General features: G+C 54.5%; 1 protein-coding gene across 2 annotated transcripts; it reads left to right on the top strand.

Annotated features, from left to right (window-relative positions):
- The first annotated feature begins 242 nt into the window (after positions 1-242).
- NLGN2 (neuroligin 2) lies at positions 243-16,047 on the top strand. 2 transcript variants are annotated; one of them, XM_079132130.1, is made up of 8 exons: positions 244-958; positions 3,372-4,070; positions 7,660-7,710; positions 9,807-9,956; positions 10,124-10,309; positions 10,417-10,609; positions 10,977-11,573; positions 12,880-16,047. In XM_079132130.1, exons 2-8 carry the CDS (start codon positions 3,617-3,619, stop codon positions 13,751-13,753), a joined length of 2,505 nt encoding a protein of 834 aa, XP_078988256.1. In that variant the 5' UTR covers positions 244-958; positions 3,372-3,616; the 3' UTR covers positions 13,754-16,047. The 2 variants fall into 2 exon arrangements, with proteins under 2 accessions (XP_078988257.1, XP_078988256.1); XM_079132131.1 differs by lacking the exon at positions 7,660-7,710 and having other exon boundaries at positions 243-958.
- The last annotated feature ends 185 nt before the right edge of the window (positions 16,048-16,232 follow it).

The raw sequence follows: 16,232 nt of genomic DNA, 5'->3' as shown, positions 1-16,232 counted from the left end.
CTCCCCCTCCCTAGACCGCGAGAGCCCCGAGGGTGGGAGATCCGGGGGAATGTCTCCACCCTGCCCCGGGTGGCTACGTCCATCCGTCTGTCTGTCCACTCCCGCCCCTTTCCACTGTCTCCAATCTCCCTACACTCCGGAGGGCGGGCGGGCAGGCGGGTGCGAGCAAGGGGTGTGCGCCGCTCTCTCGGCAGGGGGCGGGGGAGGCGGCCGCGCGGTGACGCGCGGGGCTGCTGCGGCTGCTCCGCCGGCTGATCATCACTCTCGGGCTGGGATGGACGCGGGGCGGGCGGGCTCTGGCGCGCGGAGCCAGGAGTCCGGGCCTCCCGGCTGCTGAGCGTCCCCCGAAGACTACTCCCACCCCCGCCTTCCTTCCTAGGAGCCGTGTCGACCTCTGCCTCGAGGCTCCGGACTCGGCTCCCGCCCTCCTCTGACTCCCCGGACCTCCCTCTCCCGCCCGCCCTCGGGATCGACTAGATCCCTCCCCCTCCCCGAGGATTCCGACTGGATCCCTGCCCCTGCACCGCGGATCCAGCGTTCCGGGGCCCCGGGCCCCTGGGGATTGCCGTGGACTCCTCCTCCAGCATCCGATCCCTTAGGATCCTCCGCCTGGACCGTCTTCTGGTCCCTCGAAGCGGGCCCACGGAGCCAGTGGATCTCCAATCCAGTCCTGTCCCGTTGCTCCCTCCTTGCTCTTCTGTCACCAATGCGGGGTTCCCTGTTCTCGGGCTCCCCCTGATCCCTTCCCTTAGCTCTCCTTTTCCCGGGAATCGACTGGATCCCGGCCCCGCCCCCCGGGGCTGGGGCGATCCCCCTCCCCCGCCGGGTGAGGCGCTGCGGGCGGGGGCTGGGCCTGCGGGGCCGCGGGGGCTCAGAGGCCGCCGCCCCCCTCTCGAAGCCCGTCCGCCCCCCATTCGGAGCCCTGGATGGAGGCACCACGGCCCCAGGGCTGAGCCAGGTAGGAGCTAAGCCAGGCTGGGTAGAGGGGGCTGCGTGGCGGTCTGCTGGGGTCTCCCTCTCCCCACTCCCTCCCTGCGCCTAGTTTCCCACAGCCTGCTCTGTCTGCGTGTCTCCGCCTAGGGATGCTCTCGCCGTGTCTCTGCGTCTCGGTCTCTTTGTCTCTGCCTCTCTCCAGTCTATGAATGATCCTTTGAATGGGCCCACAGACCCCGTGTGTTCCCATCTCCCCCTCCCCCTCCTTCTCCCCTTCTCGGCCAAGCCATTTTCCCCACTGCGGGAAGAGGGGGGGGGGACTGCGGCCTGAGCCCCCTTCCCTCAACTCTACCCGGTTGGGGGAGTCAGGCCTGGGCTGGAATGGAGAGAGCAAGGCAGAGGAATGGGAAGAAGGAGGGGGAGCAAGATGTGGTAGACAGAGATGGGGAGAGAAAATGGGGGAGACAGATAGGGGAAGACAGGAGAAAGAGGGAGCTTGAGGGAGAAAACTGAGAAAGGTATCTGGAGGAGAGAGAAACAGATGAGAAACACCAAGGAGAGATGTCGAAGAGAAAAATGAAAAAAAAAAAAAAAAAAAAAAACAACCGCGGGGTGAGAGACAAGGCAAGAGCTGGAGCAAGCTGGAAGAGGCCAAGGAAAGATGCTCTGAGGGAGCGCTATGGAGAGGAGAGAGATGTGGGGGGAGGGCTCCAGTGGGAGGGAAGAAGGGAGAGAAGCTGGTTGGAGAGGAGGAGGCCAGGGTCCAAAGTACCCTAAGGGAGAAGGAGGTGACAGAGGCAGACTGTCTTGTGGCGGGGAGAGAGAGGGGACAGCAAGGCCATGGTGTCTGAACCTAGCCTGGCATAGGAAGAGATTCTGGAGAAGCCACCCCAAGTCCCCTCCAGGGGATGGGGGAACAGAGCTTAAGAGGATCTGAAGAGGGGGAAGGCATAGCTGGGTGTGAGTGGTAAGGATTCCTGTGTCCTCATCTCTGGAATAAATTGACACCTGCAGAGAGTCACCCGCGGGCTCGGGCTCTCGCCTGGCTCCAAAAACCCGGCGTCAGCAAACAGCTCTGGCAGCTAGTGGGGGGCAGGGGGGCTTGCTGAAATTACCTGGGTATCTGCCCCTTGGGTCTGATCTCTTCCCTTGTCCTGTCCCTGGTGCCCTGAGTACCCAGGCCTCAGAGCAGCAATGGTGGGGGTGCTGGAAAGGGGAAGGGGAGGGGAATGGGATGGGATGGGATGAGATGAGATAAGAAAAAAACTAAGGTTTGCCTCCAGGACATAGATCAAAATACTGTGAAAGAGGAGGTGTCTGGGGTCCAGAGCTGTTCAAGATTATGGGAGGGGGCAGTCAGTAGGCTCATTTGGTGCCTCCTAAGCCACTTCAGCACCTCTTCTCCCCAGTCAGAGGCCTGGTCACTAGGGCTAAACTCTGATTGGCTTGCAAGGGGGGCAAGAGGCGGATCTTTTAGGGTTCTCCATGCCCCCAGATTCCCCTTCCCCTCAACATATATACTTCATCTATGCTATGATTGGGGAGAACTAGTATTTGGACTCATACCTCTTCCCTCCCATCATGCCCTGAATAGACCCCCACAACCAAGCCAGCCCCTTCCTCTCTTCCTCCAGACACCCCCTCCAGGGTTAAAGCTGCAGCCCCGTTGCCGAGGTAACATTGCGGGGCAGCATCCTGTCGCCCGGCAACCGGCTGCAGGATCACGCATCTGTCCCTGGATTTGCCCCTCCGGTATCCCCTCCCTTCTCTAACCCCTGCCTTGAGGTACCCCAACTTCTGCGGAAAGAAAGGGACTTGAGGAGACAGGTGTCTCAGGGTTGCACAAATCCTTAGGGAATGACGTGAAGGGGGAAACGGTGCTTGGGTTTGTACAGTTCCAAGAAAGGCCCAAGTCTGGCCCAGGGTGGGGGTTCAACGCCATGAAATTACAGCTCAGGAGTAATTAACACATATAAACAAACCCGCCACTTCCTGCTAATTAATGACTTGGTATTTTTATTTTCTCTTCCTTGTCTATCTCATTCCCTCCCAGGGAGGTGGGGACTGGGACTCCTGAGTCCCTGGGGAGAGCCTGCCTGAGAGGGATAAAGAAGCTGGGAAGGGACCACTGGGTCTAGGGAACTGATCCCTGGATCTCCACCAACCATGTCCAGCACCATTACCACATCTGACCCCACCCCTAGCTTGGGTCCCTGCTGAAGAGAGAAGGGTTGCTGGGGGAGAGGGGAGGTGCCAGGGTGCCTGTGGGTGGAAAAAGGGTGGCAACTTGGTCTGAAATCCAAGTCACTAACCACTTGTCTCTTCTGTTTCCCCATTCCTTTCTGTCCTCCCCATCCAATTTCCTTTCCCTTCTTGCACCTCTCTGTATGTCTGTCTGTATCTTGCACACCCTGTCCCTCCTGCTATGCCTACCACAGGTCGGGCCTGCCTTCACCTTCTTCCACCTCCTTTCCCTTCCCCACCCCTTGCCCCCTCAATGGAGAGGAACAGACCTCTTCTCTGTCCCGTCTAACCCAGGTCCCTCCCTGCCCCCTTCCTCCCTCCTGTCCCCCGCCCCCTCCTCCCTCCTGGGGCGAGGGGGGCCTCCCTCCCTCTCCCCCCCCTTCTCTCTCTCTCCGAGGGGGGGGGGTCCCGGGGAGGGAGGGGGGGTCCCCCGATCAGCATGTGGCTCCTGGCGCTGTGTCTGGTGGGGCTGGCGGGGGCTCAACGGGGGGGAGGGGGTCCCGGTGGCGCCCCAGGCGGCCCGGGCCTGGGCCTCGGCAGCCTAGGGGAGGAGCGCTTCCCAGTGGTGAACACAGCCTACGGGCGAGTGCGCGGTGTGCGGCGTGAGCTCAACAACGAGATCCTGGGCCCCGTCGTGCAGTTCTTGGGCGTGCCCTACGCCACACCGCCCCTGGGCGCCCGCCGGTTCCAGCCTCCTGAGGCACCCGCCTCCTGGCCTGGGGTGCGCAACGCCACCACCCTGCCGCCCGCCTGCCCTCAGAACCTGCACGGGGCGCTGCCGGCCATCATGCTGCCTGTGTGGTTCACCGACAACTTGGAGGCGGCTGCCACCTACGTGCAGAACCAGAGTGAAGACTGCCTGTATCTCAACCTCTACGTGCCCACTGAGGACGGTAAGGGCGCGGGCACAAAGCCGGGCACCCTTTAGACACAACCCACAAACGCACACACACCCTCAGGCACTGGCCCAGCTCCTAACCCCTAAGCTGGGCCTTGGTGGGGGCAGTGAGGGGCAGTATGTCCCTATACCACTGCACACACTCTGAGAATGGTAAGGGTGCCTGCCAGGTTGCTCCGGCATCATCCCACACACAGCCACCCCGGAAGTTCTTTGAGCCCTTGGAGAGCCATAGTAAGGATGGCAGGCACTAGGTTAGGCTCATCCACCCTCTACCCAAAGAGGCACATAGTCAGCCACCAATCTCAATGTGGCCACTGGGTGTTCAGGTAATGGCTCCATCACCTGCTCAGAGGCAACTCCTCTTGCCTCACCTCCTGCCTCTAGGCCTGGGCTTGGCATACTACTTTAGCTGCATTCACACCTCAAGGACAATGCATGCTCTTCCTACTCACCCTTCCCACCCCAGACATCCTGAAAAGGTATCCATCTATCATGTGGCACTCAGAGTCCCTAACCTGATCTGGTAGTGGTACTCATACCCTCATCTGGGAGATTTCTGTCTCATAAAAATTCTTAGGTATCCCTGAAGGATCAGGAAAGCTTCTTGCCAAGGACACCTCCACTCAGCATAGCCTGAACATCCTCCCTGGGGCTGCTGTTCAGGTTAATGAACTCCTGTCCACTACAGGACTGCTCATAGCCCCAGCGTACATCCCCAGACAGTTCTCCCACCTGTCAATGACAGAAGGTAATTGGCAGATTCAGGCTATCCCAACAGAAAATCTGCACAAACAGCCCCCACATTACCCTTCTGACACCCCACCTTGATACTCCAAAACATGCCAATACCTCCACAGAGCCCATCCACTGTTGCAGCCCTCTCCCTGCTTCTCCAAACTACCATATACTTAGGCCTTGGTACCCAGGAACCTGTAATATACCCCTGTACCCCTCCCATCATGTACTCAAATGTCATAATAGACTGAATCTCAACTACTCAACACACAGATCATGCTCCTAGCCATCATATACACTCACCATTTGCTTCAACACCCCACAGGTCACAATTCCCAATGTGTTCACAGAGCACACAAACCTAACACTTCCTTGAAACTGAGTCCCATCACCCACACAAGCCTGTGTTCCCCAGTATCCCTGGATGTATATAGATCATGGGCCCTAGCAACACACACACATACCTTATAGCCCTATGAACCTGTACCTGGACTATGTGCTCCAACAGGCTACTCCAACCACAGTCCCCAATACCCTCAACACTTCTCACAAATTGTTTGCCATTCTTCCTACCTAGAGATCATCCATACTATACCTCAGGTACAACATACACTACTCACAGATCAAGAACTCAAACACCTTGCATCTGTATCCAGAATCCTCTTATGCCAATCACAGAACAACTCATATACCTCAACCCACTCACATCCATCCCAATACCTCCCATATAGATAATCCACCCTATATCCCTCATTCCATCTGTGCATCCAACCTCCTAACTACCCCTCTCCGTGCAAACCATGCCTCCTAACAACCCATACGCACAGTGCACAGAAACATTTACTCTAATCCATCCAGATTCTAAGTATCCTAGCCAGGCAAGGTGGTGCATGCTTATAATCTCAGCTACTCAGAAGGCTGAGGCAGGAGGAACTTCAAGTTCAAGGCCAACCTGGGCAACTTAGTAAGCCCCTGTCTCAAAATAAAAAATAAAAAGGACTTGGGATATTGTGCTATTATGCTAGGGATGTAGCCCCTGGGTTCAATTCCCCGGTATAAATAAATAAATAAATAAATAAATAAATAAATAAATAATCTAAGCACCCTAATCCCCTATAGACCATTTATTTACTCCAGCACACTCCACATACCCTCCCCAGTTCCTCAAAAAGAGAAACTGTCCTTCACAAGAAAACCATTCACACCACATTCCTCTTCCTCTCACAGGACCCAGTGTCCTGGGAGTCCTTTACCCCAAAACCTCCACACAGACTGTCCATCTCAATACTTCCCACTTGTGAACTCTACTCCCACACTTTCACATAGACTTTCTACCCCTTGTCCTGCCCTCAGTCATATACTCAGTACTTTCCACCCCTGGACTGTCCACCTCAACACCTCCACACAAATGGTCTGTCCCCTGACCCCACAACACCCATGCCCACACCTTCTATATTTTCAACTATTGCTTATTGCAGACCTGCTTGGAGCCTGACACATTCAGGTGATCTCACTGAATATTCACACCATCTTTGAGAGAAAGAGGTTGACTCAAGCACACACACACTTCATATTCTCACGTGCATCCATACCCTGCTGACTTCATCCCCATCCACATGCTCTCAAAGAAGAGGCCCTGTTCCCAGTGGGTCCTCATGGGGCCATTATTGCCAATAAAGAGAAATCTAGAGCTTGCTTGGGCCTTGCAGGCTCCATAATCCATCAAGGACAAAACAATCATCCTGGGGAACCCCCTAAGGCATCTAGGTTTCAGCTGTCCCCTGACCAATCCCCTAATCTGAAATGAACCCAGTGCCAATCTCTGAGCCCAGTCTGGGGCCTTTGCCTGATTCTGGGCACACTCTGCCACCCAGTACTTGGTGCTGCCCCTTGTACCTTGGGTGCTAGGCTGGCTCAAGGCACTATGTTTCCTGTTTCCCAAAATGGGGAGGAGGGCTGTTTAGCAATGGAACAGGGGCTGGGGGTGGACCTGGTTGGAAGCTCTCAACTTTGGTGGGAGGAGAGGAGGCCTGGGTAAGGGATGAGGTTGGTGGGAATGTGGAGGGTTGAGTTGGAGTGGAGGGCAAGACCTGATGACCCCTTTCCCAGCTTTGCCCACACTGAGGAGATGGGGTGAGAAGCCAGGCCAGAGGGTGGATGGAAGAGAAATCCTGGCCGGTGAGGCTGGTAGGAGGGTGGGCAGCCCTAGCTGACCTTCCCATAGCCCTCCAGTGGGGAACAGAGGGCTTCTGGGGGCTGTGAGCTGCAGGGTGGGCTGCCCTCCAGCCCCATCCTGCCCTCTGCTCTCCAGAGCTATCCAGAAGGATGCAGAGTCCTTTCTGCACACCCTCTCCTCTTTACAGCCGGGGTCGGGCAGCAGGCAGTGCTTGGCTGGCCCTGAAGGGGCCTTGTGAGAGGTGGCCTGAGTGGCAAGCTGGCCTTGGTCTCCTGGGGCTTCCCCTCCCCTCCCACTCCCCTCTAACATCCGTTTCATTTCCAGCAATTAGCAAACACACCAACAAGCCAAATCCTTTCCAGCCAAGTCAATATGTCTTAAGACAGGCCTCAGCCCACGCAGGCACCCCACCCCCAAAAACCCACCTTTTCTTTGGGGCATGACTTTTTCCGGGGAGGGGAACAAAATTGGGTTGTAGAAACGTTTTTCTCTTTTCTTGGTTTCTTTTTCTTGCAAACAAATTTTGCTTTTTTTGGCTTATTTTTTCTGCCTTCCCCCACCCTCCCCTTTTCTGCTTTCTCTCCTCCCCTCCCCATCCACCACCTCCCCCGACCCCCATCTTTCCCCACAAAATTGTCCTTTTTTCTCTGTTTTGTGTTCCCGGTCTTAGGTCCGCTCACAAAAAAACGTGACGAGGCGACGCTCAATCCGCCAGACACAGGTAGATTTAAAAATCCCGCTGCTGCATGTGGTTGCTTATAAGAGGACGTTCATGGCCCTGCCCCTAACTAAATGTCTCCACAGCCCTCAAGGCCCCTCAGTTGTTCTTCCAACTAAAAAATGAAAAAGAAAAGAAAAGAAAAATTTTTAATAATTGGAAAAAAGAATTATGAAAACTTCAAACGAAATTTGAACAATGTTGGACCCACTAGAAAACCTACAAGAAAACCTAACCATGGCGAAAATAGGTGGAAAATAAAAGAAATTGGAATGTCAGAAAAACAAAACAAAGTATTGGATAAAATATTTAGTTTGAAAGAAATTTGGATTATTTTGAGACTTGCAAAATGTACTATTAAAAAACATTTTTAACTTGGAGCAAAATAACATTTGGAAAAAAAATTTTAAGTTGGTAAATTGATGATACAATTGAAATATCAGGAAACCTGCTACAATTTCCAAAAGCCTGTCAGACATAGAAAACTCAAACATTCTAAGTAAATCAAAGAACTTGGAAGTTTTTGAAAACAGGGCCCAATATCTTGAAGTTTCACCACAAAATTTTGAAAAAAAAAATGCAAAGAACTTTTTTCTTTTTTTCTTTTTTTCCAAAATGGAGTTTTTTTTTTTTTTTTTTTTTTTTTTTTTTTTTTTTTTTCTTTTTTTTCTTTTCTTGTTGAATCTGCCCCAAGAGCTTCTTGCTTTTTGGTTGTTGTTTTTTCTTTCTTTCTTCTTTCTTGATCCTGTTTTTTGTTGTTGGTTTTGAATTCTTGTTGCCCCAGCCCCTCTTCCTGCTCCTTCCCTTTCTGACTTCCCTCCCCACACACTGGGAGAAGGGTGTGGGGAGGGTAGGGGAGAACCAAAGACATTTAGAACAGGACCTTGAAGGGAAGGAGATTCCAGCCTGAAAATACTGGAAAGTCGGAAACAAAGGGAAAAATAGAATTTGGGTAGGACACAGAGGAAGCTACCTACCTGGGAGCTGTGGTTGAAGCAGTCCAGAGACTATGGAGAAAGCCTAAGAGATAGGAGACTGGAAGCTGGCTGGGACGAGTGGAGGGAAATTGACGTGACCTGCAGGCTGAACTGTCAGAAAGTTTTTAACAGGATGAGGGAGGTGGTGAGGTGCTAGGGACAACTGTGGGGACCTAGGCCTGGCTCCAGTTTGTGGAGCACCCAGGCAAGTCAGAGATGACAGGTATTAAGAAACAGGAGAGCCTGTGGTCCAGGGGTGATTCCAGACCTGGCATTATGTGAATCATGAGGGAGCTGCAGAGGAGGGGACTATATAGCTTGAGGATCTGACAAGCCCTCTCAGACTCCCACTTTCTTCAGTAATTTCTCACCTCTCAGTCCTGTCCAGAGTGTTTCAAGGGCATACTATGTGTGGCAATGATTAAGGGATCCTTTGGGGAGGTGGCAAGAAAGAAGTTCAGTGCAGGACCCAGGGCTCAGGCTAGTTTATGGGTGTCCAAGACTCAGAGCTGCACCCTGGCTTCATTAGGCAGGCTCTTTCCCACCCTGCCTCCTCCTGCCACAGTAATTAGGCTGGGGGTTGCTATGGTAACTAGGGAGGTGACCTAGAAAGGAATTAGGGCAGGGAGGAGACCAAGCCCCCAGGGACCCTAGGGCCTGACACCCCCTCACCCACAGACCAGGGTGCCATGTGGAGCCGAGGCCCAAGGTCTGACTCTTAGGAAATGGCAGGACCCTCCCAGCACTTCCAGCCTCAGAGCGCTCTTTCCAGGTGCTGGAAGGAGATTTGCCATGTGGGGAGGGGGTTGCTGGAACCAGCATATGCCCTGAGGAGGGCCACTTCCCACCCCAGGCCTCTGTTGGGCTTCTTGGAATGTCTGCCCCACATTTGGAAAAGTGCTTGGGGACAGGCTGGCCAGGGGTAGTGAGGGACCTTTCTTCAGGGCTAGCTGTGGGGGGAGGGAGGGGAATCCGGTCTTGCCCCCCAGGGATGGGAGTGACAAGTCCCCTGAGCTCCTGGCTGGTCCTAAGTAGACCTGGGAGCAGGGTGGTGCTGCTTCTGGTCTGACTGTGTCCTTATCCCCAATCCCCTGGCCCACCTGCTGTTCCCTCCTCACGCAGATATCCGGGATTCTGGAAAGAAGCCTGTCATGCTGTTTCTGCACGGAGGCTCCTACATGGAGGGCACCGGGAATATGTTCGATGGCTCAGTCCTGGCTGCCTATGGCAACGTCATCGTAGCCACGCTCAACTACCGTCTTGGGGTGCTCGGTGAGGGTGGGCAGCCAACTCTGGGGGGCGGAGTCTGGGAGGCAGGCCTGGTGGGCAGTGTTTCTCTATACCCAGCAGAATTGCTTCTGGGCTGGATTGAGCTGCCCAGAAAGGGGTGAGGATGCTGTGACACCTTCAGGGAGCCCCCTTTCTTCTTCTGCCCTCAGGTTTTCTCAGCACCGGGGATCAGGCTGCAAAAGGCAATTATGGGCTTCTGGACCAGATCCAGGCCCTGCGTTGGCTTAGTGAAAACATTGCCCACTTTGGGGGTGACCCAGAGCGCATCACCATCTTTGGGTCTGGAGCAGGGGCCTCCTGTGTCAATCTGCTGATCCTCTCCCACCATTCAGAAGGTATGAGCAGCCCCCCAGTCTGCCCTGCTTTCCACAACTCTGACCCTACCCTTCTGGTTTTGGCTGTTATTCACAGCATAATCTGAGGTCATCTTTCTGTCCCACAGGGCTGTTCCAGAAGGCCATTGCTCAAAGTGGTACTGCCATTTCCAGCTGGTCTGTCAACTACCAGCCACTCAAGTACACACGTCTGCTGGCAGCCAAGGTGGGCTGTGACCGGGAGGACAGTGCCGAAGCTGTGGAGTGTCTGCGCAGGAAGCCTTCTCGGGAGCTGGTGGACCAGGATGTGCAGCCTGCCCGGTATGGGGGTGGGAGAGGGCCAGGTCCAGGCCTTCACTTCTCCTTGCTGGTGCCAACGAGGTTGAGGTGAGAGGTGCCGATGGGCATTCCACTGGGCAAGGAGAGGTGGGCTTCAGGCCCTTCTACTAGCCTCTTAACAGCCTTTCCTCAGTGGAGGTAGCCAAATAGAGAAAGTGAGCACAGGGTACCATGAAATGCTTCTGGAAGACTTCTGGAGAGGCCAAGTGCCCTGAAGGATTCTAGAAGGTCTTCAAGTAGGGGAGAAGGGTTTCCAGGGAGAGTGAGGCACCTGCATGTGGGCCTATAAAGCCATGGGGCAAGAGGAGGCCAGTGAGTAGGTGATGAAACCCTGCCCCCTTCTCCCTAGTTACCACATTGCCTTTGGGCCCGTGGTGGACGGCGATGTAGTCCCCGATGACCCTGAGATCCTCATGCAGCAGGGAGAATTTCTCAACTACGACATGCTTATCGGTGTCAATCAGGGAGAGGGCCTCAAGTTTGTGGAGGACTCTGCAGAGAGTGAGGACGGTGTGTCTGCCAGCGCCTTTGACTTCACTGTCTCCAACTTTGTGGACAACTTGTATGGCTACCCAGAAGGCAAGGATGTGCTGCGGGAGACCATCAAGTTCATGTACACAGACTGGGCTGACCGGGATAATGGCGAGATGCGACGAAAGACCCTATTGGCTCTCTTTACTGACCATCAGTGGGTGGCCCCAGCTGTGGCCACTGCCAAGCTGCATGCTGATTACCAGTCCCCTGTCTACTTTTACACCTTCTACCATCATTGCCAGGCTGAGGGCCGGCCGGAGTGGGCAGATGCAGCCCATGGGGATGAGCTGCCCTATGTCTTTGGTGTGCCCATGGTGGGTGCCACTGACCTCTTCCCCTGCAACTTCTCCAAGAATGACGTCATGCTCAGCGCAGTTGTCATGACCTACTGGACCAACTTCGCCAAGACTGGGTGAGGGCCAAAGGGGCTGGTGGGACTGGGTGGGGCGCCCCTGTAGGCTGAGGCACCCTCACCATCCTTGGCTGATCCTCTGTCCTTCCCTCTCTCCCTTCTTCACATGGCCATCATTCTTCCAGGAAACCACTTGCTCTTGCTGTCCCTTGCTTAAGTGAGACCAATTCAGACACTGCTGAACACCTTCTCTGTACAAAGCACTGAGCCAAGGGTTAGAGATTCAGCAGAGTTAGACAGAGAGGTCCCTGTCCTTTCCAGGGGTGGGCTTTGATGGTAGCATTAGCTTTGTGTCTGTCTCTCTTCCTCCCTTGGCCTCTTCTGGCCCCCACCCAGTGCTCTGCTCTTGTGTGACCACTCTGATCTGTGTCTAAGAATGTAAGAGTTTGTTTCTGTCTTTATGCCTTGTCACTTTCCTGAAGTCCATTAACATTTCTCCCTTTCCCTCTGTCCCTCTGTCCTCTTTTTTTTTCTCCTTCTTTCTACAATCAAAACCAGGGCCTTGTGCATGCTAGGCAAACACTCTACCATTAAGCTATATCCCCAACCTTTTAAATTTTATTTATTTATTTTGGTACTGGGGATTGAACCCAGGGGTACTTAGCCACTGAGCCAAATCACCAGCACTTTTTATTTTTTATTTTGAGCCAAGATCTTGCTAAGTTGCTTAGGGCCTCACTAAATTGCTGAGGCGGGCCTCAAACTTGTTGTCCTCCTGCCTCAGCCTCCCAAGTTGCTGGGATTATAGGCATGCATCACAATGCTCAGCTTCCCAATCCTTTTGAAATTTTACTTGGAGCCAGGGTCTCAATAAGTTTGCCCAGTCTGGCCTCAAACTTGCAACCCTGTCTCAGCCTCCCAAATATCTGGGATTATAGGCATGCACTATAGCACCTGGCTCCTCTGCCTTCTTTGATCTCTTTACTTTTTGCTGTCTCTGACTCTTGGCAACTTTTACCCTAGCTGTCTCTCATATATTATTGTCTTTCCCTTTCTGTCTCTGTCTTGGTCTCAGCTTCTGCCTCTCACTGGCTCTCTCTTTGTCTGTCTCTTTCCTTCTGACCTCATCTTTGGCTGTCTCTGGTGATCTGTCTTTATCCCTTTTTGTCTCTTTGGCCCTGTCTCTGGCGATTTCTGTCTTTTCATATCCATGTCTGTGTGTCTATCCCTGTGACTTTTTCTCTGGATTTCTTGGGGTCTCCCTGTCTCTGCATCTTTGTCCTCTCCCTTCCCTTCTCAGCCCCGCCCTCCTGGGAGCCTGAGCCTCACCCTCACTCCTCCTTTCCTTGCCCTCCTATGCCCACAGCGACCCCAACCAGCCAGTGCCACAGGACACCAAGTTCATCCACACCAAACCCAACCGCTTTGAGGAGGTGGTGTGGAGCAAGTTCAACAGCAAAGAGAAGCAGTACCTGCACATTGGTTTGAAGCCACGTGTGCGTGATAACTACCGCGCCAACAAGGTGGCCTTCTGGCTGGAGCTCGTGCCCCACCTGCACAACCTGCACACTGAGCTCTTCACCACCACCACACGCTTGCCTCCCTACGCCACACGCTGGCCTCCTCGCCCGCCTCCTGGCGTCCCTGGCACACGCCGGCCCCCACCACCTGCAACCCTGCCTCCTGAGCCTGAGCCTGAGCCAGGCCCAAGGGCCTATGACCGTTTCCCTGGGGACTCACGAGACTACTCCACAGAGCTAAGCGTCACTGTGGCCGTGGGCGCCTCCCTCCTCTTCCTCAACATCCTGGCCTTTGCCGCTCTGTACTACAAGCGGGACCGGCGGCAGGAACTGCGGTGCAGGCGGCTTAGTCCACCTGGAGGCTCAGGCTCTGGTGTGCCTGGTGGGGGCCCCCTGCTTCCCACTGCTGGCCGGGAGCTGCCCCCAGAGGAGGAGTTGGTGTCACTGCAGCTGAAGCAGGGTGGCGGCATTGGGGCAGACCCTGCTGAGGCCCTGCGCCCTGCCTGCCCACCCGACTACACCCTGGCCCTGCGCCGGGCACCGGACGATGTGCCTCTCTTGGCCCCCAGGGCCCTAACCCTGCTGCCCAGTGGCCTAGGGCCACCCCCACCCCCACCACCCCCTTCCCTCCATCCCTTTGGGCCCTTTCCCCCACCTCCCTCCACCGCTACCAGCCACAACAACACGCTACCCCATCCCCACTCCACCACTCGGGTATAGGGGGCGGCATGGGGAGGCCACCCTCCCCAACCCTCCCCAGCCTGGGCCACTCCAAGGCAGGGAGTAGGACTTGGCAACGGGCTTTTCTCCTGTGGAGTTGTCACACATCATCGAACAGTGTTAAGGTGGACATGGGATTTCCCCACCGAGATGCGTGTTTTTCCCATACAGAGAGGCCCATTCTCTTCTCTGGACCTGGGCTTTTGAACTCTGGGGGGTGTTTTTTGCCTTCCACTGGGACACCAGTCTTCGGTGTGCGGAAATGTGGAAGTCTTTTCCCACATGGAGGTGTGCTTTCTTCATGAGGGGGTATTTTCCCATGTGCAGGGTGAGGTTTTTTTTGGCCGCCCTGGACACATGTTGGCCCCCTCAAAGAATTTCTGCGGGGATTTGTACCCCAGAATCCTGTCTCCTCATGCCTTCTCCCACCTCCTCCCCTTCTCACCCTCTGGAGACCCTGGAAGTGATGTGTTCGCATACAGTGACCCTTGGCCACCAGACAACACAGGGTGGTGCCTGGGGAGCAGCAAGGAAATCACAGGCCCCCCGCCCCCTTTCCCCCCTCCACCCCAGCAAAGCATGTTTCTCCCCCATGGCACAAGTCAGATTAAGCACGTTCTCCCAGGGAGGTCCTTGCCTTCCACAGAGACAGACACAGATTTCCTGCCAGGGGGAAGGGAGATCCGTGCATCCTGGTGCTGCCTGGAAACTAATTCTCCCATGGTCCAGGACACATTTCTCTGAGTGGAAACATGTTCTTGCATGTAGATGTGTGTTTTCCCAGGCAGAGGGTCCTTCTCTCCCCAGCACTTCCCTGCATCCCCCCCAGCCTCAGGCCCAGCACTCCTCAAGTGGTAGGTGGGAACAGGCTTCAGATTAACAGAAGCTGAGGGGGATGTACAAACCCCAGCTCTCCCTCTCCCAGAGATGCTGAGTTGGTAGACAGGGGAGGTGGCATGTGCCATCCACAGAGGCTATGCATGTTTGACCAAAGCCCTCATGGGGTCTGAGGACAACCTTTCCCTCAGTCCTCAGACCATTGCTCGTCTGTGCCAAACTGGGTAGGTGGGTTTGAGGCAGGGAGAAAGACTCAAAATGTGCCAAGGATTACACAGTCCTAAGCCAGGGCAAGGGAGATGATGGGAACAGGTGGGATACAGGGTAGGGGGATGTGGCAGCTAAAGAGGCCCTCTGTGTGTGTCTCTCTGATCTCTGTGTCACCCCTCCCTCTCTGCCCTGATTCTCAGTTCTCCATTCTCCATCTTCTTCTCCCTGTTTGAAGCTGTCCCCATCTCAGGGTCAGACCAAACTTTTCCCCTCCCCTTCTTTTACCTGTCCCCCCTCCCTCTCTGCCAGGGCCAAAGGAAAGAGCAGTAGAGGGAGGAGGGGAGGGTAACAGGGAGAAAGGTTTCATGGACAGGTTGGGGAATGAGGTCAGTTGCACTGAGGAACAGATGGAGGGGGCCGTGGGGGACAGGGCTTGGTCAAACACCAGCAGGAAGAATTTGAAAGGAAATGTGTGAGGCAACTGCCTAGAGGTCCTTGGGTTTGGGCCTCTGGGGAAAGAACCACATCGGGAAGGGTTTTAAGGGCTGGGCACAATGGCACAGGCCTATAATCCAAGCAGCTGAGGAGGCTGAGGCAGGAGGAGACCAGCCTCAGCAACTTAGCAAGGCCCTAAGTAACTTGGTGAGACCCTGTCTCAAAATTAACAAATGAAATGGGCTGGGGATGTGGTTCAATAGTTAAGCACCCCGGGTTTAAACCCTGTTTCAAAAAAAAAAAAAAGAAAGAAAGAAAGAAAAGAAAGGGTTTTAAGAGACAACAATAGAGGAATGAATCCTCAGTCTGCTTATGACTTTCTGTGGGATGCTAGTGCCAAACTTGAGTAAAAGTGGGGTGTAATCTTCTACTGGCACTCAGGTCCAGGATCCCTGGTTGTGAGTCCCAGAACTTTGCCTCTTGACTGTCCCTTCTCCTCCTATCTCCACCCATGGAAACATAGTTCTTTTCTGGCCCTTTCCCCTGCCTGGTCTAGCTCCTCTTGGACCAGCCATGCCCTCCAAATGCTAGCGACCTGGACTCTGAGCCTGTAGGCAGATGCCCCCAGAACCAGGAATGGGAGGGGGGCTGGGGGACCCCATGATTCAGCCACGGACTCCAATGCCCAGCCCCTCTCTCCAGAACAACCCTGACAGTCCCATTTCCCCACCCCAACCCTTTGCGGCTCTGTACACATTTTTAAACCTGGCAAAAGATGAAGAGAATATTGTAAATATAAAAGTTTAACTGTTGGTTGTGCCTCCTCTTATGTTGGGGTGGGGGGCTCTGAAGCAAGGCTTTGGGGTCAAAAACCCTAGGCCTTTTCAGTGAATAGCTCTGAGAGGAAGGGGGAGTGAGTACCGGGGTAGAATTGCCATGATGATGGGATTGCCTGGAGAGATCAGGACTCAGGTCTATACAGAGCCAGAGCCTGGTG

The sequence above is a fragment of the Sciurus vulgaris genome, assembly GCF_902686455.1.
Source record: "Sciurus vulgaris genome assembly, chromosome: 3".
Taxonomy (NCBI): domain Eukaryota; kingdom Metazoa; phylum Chordata; class Mammalia; order Rodentia; family Sciuridae; genus Sciurus; species Sciurus vulgaris.
The sequence above is the reverse complement of the archived record's forward strand: the minus strand, read 5'-3'. Positions and strand labels throughout refer to the sequence as shown.